The sequence below is a fragment of the Diachasma alloeum genome, unplaced genomic scaffold (assembly GCF_001412515.2).
Source record: "Diachasma alloeum isolate Michigan unplaced genomic scaffold, Dall2.0 Dall_scaffold_00925, whole genome shotgun sequence".
NCBI classification, from domain to species: Eukaryota; Metazoa; Arthropoda; class Insecta; order Hymenoptera; family Braconidae; genus Diachasma; species Diachasma alloeum.
Genome location: NW_021681043.1, coordinates 92,836 through 104,296, shown reverse-complemented (window position 1 = coordinate 104,296; position 11,461 = coordinate 92,836). Strand labels below are relative to the sequence as shown.

Below are 11,461 nucleotides of genomic sequence, written 5' to 3'. Positions count from 1 at the left end.
TCTCTCTGTCTCTCTCTCTCTCTCTCTCCCTCCCTCCCTCCCTCTAAACCTCTTTGTACCTCTCTGAAACTCTCTGAACCTCTCTGAACCTCTCTAAACCTCTCTCAACTTCTCTGAACCTCTCTGAACCTCTCTGAACATCTCTCAACTTCTCTCAATCTCTCTCAACCTCTCTCAACCTTTCTCAACCTCTCTCAACCTCTCTCAACCTCTCTCAACCGCGATTATCAGTGGTATACTCAACGGGATGAACGAGATTTCACCGGAAGGCTCAGTATCTCGGCCATGAACCACGCTTGATACTCGCCCCACTTAGAATTCGCGTGGATAAAAATTATATATATCGAGACAGTAAACAGGAATTACCGTAAATTTACTCTATACCGTAAGAGAAACTTTACCTCCCCTAAATTGGATAATAAACTGTAAACTAACTAGTAATTTAATAAATGAATAAATTATTTTTTCTTAAAATGGAATTTTTCCAATTTTACCCGTTTGTAATGTGGGTCGACACTCTCAGATATTTTTTCCGTACTCTCTAAGCAAATTGCACTTCGTATCCACACGAATCTTGATGTTCTCATGTTCGTGAAGGCCGTAGTCCAAGCGCGGGAGCTAGAAATAGGGGTGTTGCATTTCCCTACGGTAAGGTTGTCAATTCTGGAAAGGCGAATCACGACTCTCTCATTATTCATACTTACTTGCTAACTACTCACTCGTTACAGAACTATTCAATAAAAATCCGTTGATTTCCCTTCAAGCGGTGAACTCACGTACTAGTGGCGGAATCTTCCGAAAATTCGATCACAAAATTATCAAAATAACGATTAATCAAAAACACACATATCTTTATATTTTATAAAACTTCGCTATTCATACATCATATAAAACAATACTTTTATCCCATTTATATTCACACCATTATTATTATTACATTATATTAATTCGATAAAATTTTTCATCTCCAATTTTTATTCTTTGCTTTTTTGTTAATGTATTCTATTAAAATGTGAGGATAGAAATTGAATTGATAGGTATTCTTCCATTATTTGAAAAAATATATCAATTTTAAAACTTTCCGGAGACATTGAAAAATCGAAATTTTCATTTTCTTGCTGATCACGTATCTCTGCTTTTTTTCACTTTCTTCCATTGAAATTAGATCATAGAAAGCGAACACATTGATATTTTTTCGTCTTCTAAAAAAAAATCAGTGAAATTTTTCAGAAAATTAAAAAATCGTTTTTTTCATTTTCTTGCTGACCATCTCTCCCTGCATTTTTCTCATTTCCTCTCAATGAAATCAAATCATGAAAATGAAAAATATCAATCTTGCTACATTATTGAAGGAAAAAAACTCAATTAGTAAATTTTTCGGAGACATTGCACAATTCATATTTTTATTTTCTTGCTAATCATCTTACTTTGCATTTTTCTTATTCCGTTCGATTGAAGTGAGATTAAAGAGACGAAAAATTTTCATATCCGACATTTAAAAGAAAATTGGTACGTCTTGATTTAAGGAAAAAAAATATCAATCAAAAAAATTATCAATTCCAAAATTTTATAGGTACATTGTAAAATGTCAACGGACAGACATTAGAAAAGGTAGGTGTTTATCTTAAAAGTAACATATTCAGTCATGGTCAATTATACGTGGCATTGTCAAAAGTGAGGGCAAGTGAAAAATTGAAAATATGCATGAATGAAGGAGGTAAAATAAAAAATGAAGAAGACGGAAATAGTTATATGAAAAATGTAGTACATAAAAAAATTTTTGAACAATGATGTAATTGTAAAATTATATAGATCATCATCCCAAAAAAGTATCAATACTCTCCTGATTATTTAATATAAATATCTCTTCATTTGAAAATGAGAAAAACTGTTCCCACAATTTGTATACTACAATGGGAATAGAATCCAATAAATTTAATTTAATCTAACCGCAAGGAAATATTGGAAAGAAAACAATAAAATAAATTAATATAATATAATATCATCTACACAGCTTCGCGCCCGTTCGCTAGTGACGTTATTAACACTCTAATCCTGTTCTCTTGTTAAACACACTCTTTACACATTTATTTCAATTTACAATAGGTTTTCTGCAGATTCAACGTTCAATTCGATATTATTCACAAACAGTTACAGGATTATCTGTTCGGTACTTTTCATTTTGTGACTTTCTTCATTTAACCGAGCGAAGCGAGGTTAGAATCGCGGTTTATCGGGCCTAATGACATAAAATATCGTATGTCCCACGCCGATAAAAGTATTATCTGGCGAATGTGATTATAATATAAAGCCGAATATGGCTTTATATTATAATCACATTCGCCAGATAATACTTTTATCGCCTGATGACATAATATACCATTTTATTCTCTGTCTTATTCTCATCATTTGTACAGTAAAGTGAAGAACAAAATGGCCAAATTTTACAAATCAATATGGTGACACGAGATGAGTCAAATTCACTTCATTATCATATTTTCAAGGTAATTTCGAAATTACGGTACTTCAGAGCAACAAAATGAGATCCACAAAAAGTTTCCAGAATAACTTTACTAGTAGTTACGGGGACTGTTCTCCATCTTTATCTCGAAAGTGAGTGGTTTGAGAAAAATATCAAGAGATCTCTTTTTTAGCTGAATAAATGTCCGATGAAAAAACTATGTTATGACATCCCTTCAAAATCCATCTGTTTTTCGATGACTTGCCAGAAATACTGCATCTGACGCACTAACCATGATTTCAGACAAAAAAGATTTTCTAATGCTTTTCTCCAAAATCCCTTACTTCCAAGGTAAGTGTACATTAAAAATATATAATTCGACTTGTTACAATTAATTACTTCATGCCTTACGCATATTCTTCAATTTGGTTTAACCACTTTCACTCCACGATGACGAGCAAATTCCAATTCACTCGTATCCCTATTCATAACATTTTCAAGGACTCCAGCAGATTCAGGTATATTGGGTATTTCAGAGGGTCTTGAGAATTGCCTTTTGATTTCAGGTATTGATCGCGATGTTTTCTGATTCTGGAAACGCTTAATATGATAATAATTATTCCGACTGAGTTGATTGTTACGGATACTACCGATGTGATTTTGCATAACATCAGTTTTTCCCAGAAATTGTCCATTAGCTGGATCAGTACTGTCGAGACTATCCTCCTCAATTGGAGTGTGGAGAAATGAATCATCAAATATTTCAGTGCTCTCACGTTGCTCTGGGGGCAGATGATTTATCCGGGATTGAACGATCGAAAGATGTTTCTTAATGTAATCTTGATCTGGAGCAAGTACTGCGGCTTTCTCGAGACATTGTGCTGCCAGATGCAACTGGCTACGTTCCACCATCACTACGCAGAGATTGTGAAGACCTTGGATGTTAGCTGGGTCCAGCTGGAGAATTTTCCGGTAACACTAAAACAATGGAAATCAGTTATCTTAATTATTTTTTGAATTTTCGATATATACCAGAGTTTGAGTTTTATTGATTTAGAAGAAAATATCACGAGAATATTAAATTCTCTACATTAAAGGATCATAATATTAAAAACTATCATTATATTTTAGCGGAAAGAATTATTATCATTTCAAATAATTGATTTTTCAGTTTGTGACGAAGAGGCTTCGTTTTAGTCCTCGATTGGGCGTGTGGGAAACAAATAAAATAATCCGGAGAACGTTCACATGCACCAATCGTACATTTTGAGGTTAGGTCTAGGTTATAAGGAATGAGTGAGCCGATGAGTGTCCACGAGGAGTCCTGACTCACTAGAGACACTACGAGATCATCAGCCACCGGAGAGGACCATCTACAAGCCTGGGGAACAAGTCACAACGTCCTGGAGCCAGGAAGAACACCAACCGAAAATCTCACATAGTCACACCCTTCACACCTGTCATAACATTATCCCGCGGGGTAATTCAGATCTCCTGCGGACCCAAAAGAATATCCCACGAGGGCGCAGCCCGTTCAGGCGCTCACACAACCACACACACGCCAACCGTCAATAGTATGGGTAATCGCTGAGGCCCATCTGCAAGGTAATCCTATGCCTCGGAAAGACGTCACAGATCAGCTGACCACCAGAGATATGCACCTGAGAGAATAGACGGCACCATCGGACAGCACGTGGCCGGTGAAATATGTAAATGAGGCTTGCAAATTGGCTAATATTGGAATTCAGGGCCAATATCAAGGCCCGAGAGAAATGGAGTGAGACAGCATGAGATTGAGAGGGCAATGACGATTTCCGCCTTCATCTTCACTTCAAATCTCCACTGTCAATCGCTTTGCATCGCTTTAAGTTTCTCTAATTTTCGTATCTATTGTGTGGATCCAATTAAGAAACTTTTCATGCAAACTCGACAATGGAGGTGGGAACAAGGTTTTCCGGACCTTATCCGGAGGTTTTTGAGGCGACTGAGGATAATTTCGAGGCGAAACACAGGCGGCGAATATCCAGGCGAATATCCAGACCACTATTCTGTTCATCGGGCGAACACGTGGCGAGGGACCGAGTCGAGGCTTAATATTGGGTCAGGACGAGTGATTAGAGTGAGTGTGCACATATTAAATATTGTCATTGGTGCGACAGGGTTATTGGTGACTACGAGAGCAGTTTGGGGGCTCATTGAAGCTCCTGTCAGCTTCTTTGGCCGGAGGAATCTCATAGCGAACGGAGACTATCGACCCCATCTTGATAAAGCCGCGTGGCCGTCAAATCGGTGCTTGCCGGAGTGAAATACAACAATTTATTGTAAGCGTTACGAGCGTTTTAGCTACAGATAATATTGGGACAAATCGATTGGCATTAACTATGGTATATTCTGCGAAATTATGAATTGGGTTTATTATTTTATTTTCGTTTCCTTTGTATCGCTGTTCTCTGGAGGCGCAACGGAGAGAGGGACATATTTCGGCTAGTATCGCGGGTAAGAGGCGTTGTGGAAGACCAGGCAGTGTCTACGGACCTGCTCACCGTACATTTACCATTGAGAAATTAATAAATGAACAACTGGGGTTGTTCATTTTTTAATTTCTGGCAAATGGGCCTCTTCAGTGTTTCTCCGTATAGCAATTCACGAGATATCTTAGCTTCCTAATTCTTTTGGATTGTATCAAGTAGGGTGGATCGGAGTTTCCGGCACTTTCTATTATTATTATTATTATTATTTCTGATTATTCTTCATTCTTTCATTTTTCTTATTGAACGATAGCCTTATTTCATTTCTATTATTATTATTTTGGGTGACGACCCGCCTGTAGCAAAATCATTTGTTTTTCTGTTTATAAAATTAGTTAAGTTCCATTTTTTAGAATACCGACTATTCAGTAACTCGATAATTTTTCTCTTTACTGACTAATATTCTCTTCCCAAAATACAATAATTAAATTAGATCAAGCACGAGCACACCGGACAACAAATACGTAACAGTATACATGGCGCTACGTGCTTCTGAAGGGTGAAGAGTTCTCAGGAAAGTATTGTTTACAAATTATTTCCCTTATTATTGATGATCATCTCTAGTTTACTGCCATAACCGGAATAAATATATTTTGAATATTCGAGAGATTAAAGAATTCACGTCGATTGTCACTTGTTGCCTCAACATGCACCTTTTCACATTACCTGATATTTTAGAAATACCAGACAATGTCACAAGTTTTATAATTATTACATTTTATTATTATCATTATATATATATATATATATATATATATATATATATATATATATTGCAACCGGGGATTTTCTTAGATCCTATTAAAATATTATTGCCCAGAATAATTACCTGTGATGTGGCCAATGATTATTTAATTAGATCTTATTATACACCATGGGAAATGAGGGGGAATTTAGTCAATCATAGAAGCAATGTAAAATGGACAAGGGACTATATTTCTATGAATTTTATACAAAATATTTACAATAATAAATATTTACAATAATAGGCACGATGCTATAGGGGAGAACAAACGGGAGAAGCTAGTCGTGTCGAGGGACTCCAAATAAAGAAAAATACACCTGATAATTAATCCAATTCAACTCAGCGGGGGGGGGGGGGCAATAAAGGGATAGTGTGGGCTCACTGTTAGGGGGATAATTTGTCGGAAATATTAGGGAAAATGCGAAAATGGCGAATTAAACCCGTACTCACGACCACGTGGATACACTCGGGGAACCGGTAGTTCGGTAACAGTCTCCCTTTCTCCTCCTAAAGCATCCTCAACAATCAGATGTTCCAGTGCTAATCGGGACCACCAGTCCGAACCGGAACCTCCAGTCCACCTCACGACTCTTGGGCTTTTTGTCTCTCTCCAAAACTGGGGAATGGGCTCTTGAATCCTCGTCCAAAACTAGGGATACGACACACAGAACACTACGTGCGTGGTGGGGTTTGGGGCAGCTGCGATACGAGTGAGTGCTGCTCTTCTTCTTCATCTTCCTTTTGCTTCCTTCGTCCATTCCCGTTGATTCTCGGTATTTCTCGCCCTTCTTGATCCATATGCATCCGAATCAACTGCGCTGTTCGAGGTGGTCCGCGGGGTGGGGCGTCGCAGGAACCTGTGATGATGGACTGTTACTTGATGTTTGACTCTCAGGAGTGTCGTGTGGGATATTATTTGTTGGGGGGACATAGAGTTTTGTGGGCCTGGGATAGTGATCCTTTTCGGGTGGTCTCGTCGCTGCTTCCAGACGGGAAGGGCAAATGAGGAATAGTCGGGACTGATTGGGGAAATGAGGGCACCAACGGTAGCGGAGAATTAATATTTTAGGGGGCTACGTGTGTAGGGGAAATTGACAAAAGATGCTTCGTCACAATATATATATTTGTGAGATGGATAGTTTGGTGACTTAACGGTCTTTCTACAACATACGATAAATGGAGCTCTGGGCACTTTGATAACGGTTATCAAAATGACCAGTAGTGGGCGTGCGTCGTGTGTGATAGTGATCATCATGCAAGTTGTGACCTCGACCTCGCGAACCCTCCAGGATGCCGAAAACCTTAGTCTGGATATTTGACTCGAATATTCCCGAAAGTGGAGTTTTTATGTTTTGTAATAAAACATGCGGTCAGAAGGGACCGCGGCGGATTTAAGTGCATCAAGAGGTAGAGCCAGCTATGAGCGTCATTTTCCATCCGAACATTGCGACCTTGCGTAACCCGACTAGGCAGCATACACCAGCATAGGCTGGGTCAATTGCCGTATCAGAAGAGTGGAGAGACCGATAAAGTGCTTCAAGTGCTGGCACAACGGACATCTCGTCACGAAGTACATGAATGCAGTGGACCGGTCCAAACTCTGCATTAACTACTCAGCGACCCGCCACAAAACTTCAGACTGCAAGGAGAATTCCCGATGCCCCGATGCGAAGCCCGAACCGACGATAAAGGTCTTCCAACTCAATCCCAACCACTGTGAGGCCGCGCACGACCTGCTCATGCAAACGGCGCGGGAGTTGAAACTCGATCTCTTTCTCATCTCAGAGCCATACCGTTATCTGGACGCTCAATCCTGGGTTACTGACGCTAGCAAGAAGGCTATAATCTGGACTTGCGGGAATCGGCCTTTCCAAAGCACCACTAATAATACTATACATAACGCCTTTGTGAAGGCTAAGGTTGATGGAGTTGATTTCTACAGCTGTTACGCCCTACTGAGACTTTCCACTGAGGAATGCACAAACTTCCTGGATAGACTGACTGAGGATGTGAAGCAGCACTTTCCTGTGGTAATAGCCGAGGACTTCAACACCTGGGCAGTCGACTGGGGAAGTAAGGAGACGAACATCAGGGGGCGAGCTGTGCTGGAAGCCATGTTATCGTTAGACGTAGTTCTGCTCAACAGCGGAGATGAACCGACCTTCATGAGGGGAGCGGCGAGCTCAATTGTAGACCATCGTTAGCAGCAACCTTGCAAAGGGGAAACTACTCATGGGGAGTAACAGATATCTATACCACAAGCGACTATCATGCGATACTGTGGGAGACATGTATCGCCAGGGAGTCGCCTCAGCGCCTAACCAGGAAACCGTCCCGAGTGTCCCTCACCGATTTCGATGAGCTTGAAATATGTTATGCCCCATCAAAATCTAAGGTATACGTCTTTTTTTACGGATAAAGACGTTTAGGGGGTGAAACCAACCTCCGAAGTTGATAGGTTTTCAGGACCATTTGACTGTTTCATATATTGCCATTTAAAATTTTAGAACGAAATCAAATGAATGATAATGCTATAAGAAAAATTATGAAAAATGGCGTTTGTTGCATTTGAATAGGGTCAATTTAAAAAAAATGATAGGGGTTCAAAGCCAAAAAAATCTTGTGAAAAAAGAATAACGCTCGTATTTCAATAGTATGAATGGCTATCAAACGAGCAAGTAAAAGTAGGGAAATACGGGTTTTTGCATTTTTTCGAAAGAATGGGTGTAGGGGGTAAACCACCGTCGAATTGAACTCAACACATTACCAGTTGAATATTGGATTTCTTCTCGAAAGAAGACAATTTCCAATGTGTGTGGTGGAGAATCTCATCGGTCTTATTTAGAAAGAGTGAATGACAAAATAACTATTAGAGTTGAAATATAAAAATGTTTTGCAACAAATACTTCCTCGTGGTGATTCAGGTGAGAATTATAAGAAGAACTGGAGTAGCCTCTGCGGATTACTGTTCTTTTGGAGGAGGAATGAATATAGTGCAGCCCAGTACAGCTCTTCTTCTAAATTCATAAAAGGGATAGAGGGATGTTGAAGAATATTCTTTCAGAAGATCACTTTTAGTTATATTTTTACATACCTAGCAATATAATGATCTGACAATTCCATTATCATTTCTTTTTTTCTATTCTTCCTTCACTCCACCCCCCACTACGTCATCACTATTCATACGTTTCCTTATTTTTCCTATCATAAGGCGCTCAGAAAATCATATTTTGAGGTCTTCTTATAATTTTCCTCATTTATTTATTCATTCTATTGTTTGCAATAATGATAGTCGTCGAAGAAGTGTTTGAAACATAATGACTTCTTGCACCAAGAACAACGAATAATAGCAATATTCGTACATCCCGATATTTCGCAATGCGACTTGCAAGATTCACCAAATGCGACATGGACGGGATTTTCAAATTCATCTGGTTTGGTTTCTATGTAACCTCTTCTGTACCAAGCATATTTGAACAGATTGATATATCGTGGTGATGACAATTGATGATGAGTTAGAGGTTGCAACTTGATGACATTATTCTTTAAATGTAAATATAAATCATAATCCATTAATATAACACGATCAGAGAAATATCTTATGAAGTTTTTCCAAACTCTAAATCCAAAAACATCGAGTGGTTGGAGTTTTCCAGTTATCCCTTTAGGTATAGTCATTACCTCCACATTCTTATTGCGTGTTTTGGTAGCTTCCACGATTGGAGAACAGTGTCCGATCCGTGAATCCACCAATAATAGACTTTTCGCACCAACATTAGGGACAAAAACATATTGCAACCAAGTTTTGCAATGTTCTGAAAAAAATAATAGAACAAATGAACGTTATCGTTGGAGTGACGTCATCATTACGGATAGATAAGAAACGAAGTATTAGACGAATCAACACAGTCTCATACCTGAAGTCAGTTTCCCAGATTTGGATACATCTACGTATACATTATCCGGATGAAACAGTTTTTCCTCTACTCTGGGAACGAAATGACCGCTTGGTTCTTTCAAAACTAAAAAGAGTGGAGAGAGGAGTTTCCCTTCGGCTGATATAGTTGGTTGAATATTGGGTGTGTGAATATGACTCCGCCCTTTTTTGTTAAAATAAAACACATTTGCTTGTTTAGAAAATTAAAGAAAAGTTTATTGAAAGTATGCTCCATCTGCAGCTACAACCTTCGCCCATCTTTCAGGTAATTTACGTATTCCTTGCCTGAAGAAATCCTGGTCTTTTGAGCTAATCCAATTATCAAGCCAAATTTTGATACTTTCGTATGAAGTGAACCGTTCTCCCGTAAGATCTGACTTTAGTGTTCGGAATAAGTGGTAATCCGAAGGAGCTATGTCTGGCGAATATGGCGGGTAGAGTAGCACTTCCAAGTCCTGTCCATCTAAATATCTTTTCACAACTTGGGCGGTATGAGGTTTGGCATTGTCATGTTGAAGAATTAATTTACTGTGCCTATTCACCCATTCTGGTCGTGTTTCTTCTATGGCTCGCTTCAAACGCATTAATTGTCGTCGGTAAACTTCTCCATTAATAGTTTGAGAGGGTTCGAGCAACTCATAATATACAACACCTCTCTGATCCCACCAAATGCAGAGCATAAACTTGGCACTATGAATATTTCTCTTTGGCTGGGATGGGCCGGGTTCACCTGGCTTCACATAAGTCTTTCGGCGTTTAGCATTCTCATAATATATCCATTTTTCATCTCCTGTTACTATTGGATGCAAAAATTCTTTTCTTTGCTGTCTTTGAAGTAGCATTTCAGAAATTGTTTTTCGACCTTCCATATCTCTTTCTTTCAATTCATATGAAACCAGTTACCAACTTGTTGAACCATTCCCATTGCGTTTAAACGTTTTGCAACAGTTGATCGTTCAGCATTTAATGCTGCAGCCAACTCTGATTGAGTTTGGCAAGAATCCTCTGCCAATAATGCCTCCAATTCAGCATCTTCAAATTTTTTTCAGTGGTTTTCCATGTTCTCTGTCCTTAGTGCCAAAATCATTATTTTGAAATCGTCGAAACCATTCTTTGCAAGTTGTATTAGATGGAGCGTGCTCACCGTAAATCTCCACAAGCAAACGATGACTTTCCGCTGCACTTTTCTTTGCAATATAATAGTGTAATAACACTTCCCGCACATGATCTTTACTTCAAACGAAAACCGATATTGTCACGGAGGTAAAAACACTTGCTGCTTACACTTTAATAAAATGTCACATAGTGCGTTTGACAGCTGACATAAAGTACTATCGAATACAAGTGTTGCCATTTATTAGTGCACGGAAGCAATACTAAAAACGACATCTGTTGGGAAAAGGCGGAGTCATATTCGCACACCTAATAGTATAACTATGTGTCGTCGATGTTAAGGATTGCACGATACATTGTACTTGTTTTTCACCTTCTTCAGCCAAAGTTCTGCCTGAATGCATTTCAAACTGAAATCCGCATTGATCAGAATTATATATATTTCATAAACCGTACATTGCAATCCGTTGTTTCACATCCTGAACAAACTGTTCCGATTTTTCCTCTAGAACTTGACGGTCTTCGATTGCTTCGATCTAACAAATTTATTGATATTCCTCGAGACAATACGATGTGCTTTTTGAAATGCTCGTATCCACTTGTTGGATGCTTTAAAGCGAAAATCCTCACTACCTATATTTTTTGGGCTTGTAATGCCCATCATCGTATGTTACAAT

At 38.7% G+C, this 11,461-nt stretch overlaps 1 protein-coding gene across 1 annotated transcript; it reads right to left on the bottom strand.

The window, feature by feature from the left end:
* Positions 1 to 1,937: 1,937 nt before the first annotated feature.
* Positions 1,938 to 9,483, bottom strand: LOC107045397. The gene is made up of 2 exons (XM_015267674.1): positions 9,416 to 9,483; positions 1,938 to 3,439 (listed from the first exon to the last, which is right to left on the bottom strand). Exon 2 carries the CDS (start codon positions 3,371 to 3,373, stop codon positions 2,882 to 2,884), a length of 492 nt encoding a protein of 163 aa, XP_015123160.1. The 5' UTR covers positions 3,374 to 3,439; positions 9,416 to 9,483; the 3' UTR covers positions 1,938 to 2,881.
* Positions 9,484 to 11,461: the final 1,978 nt, after the last annotated feature.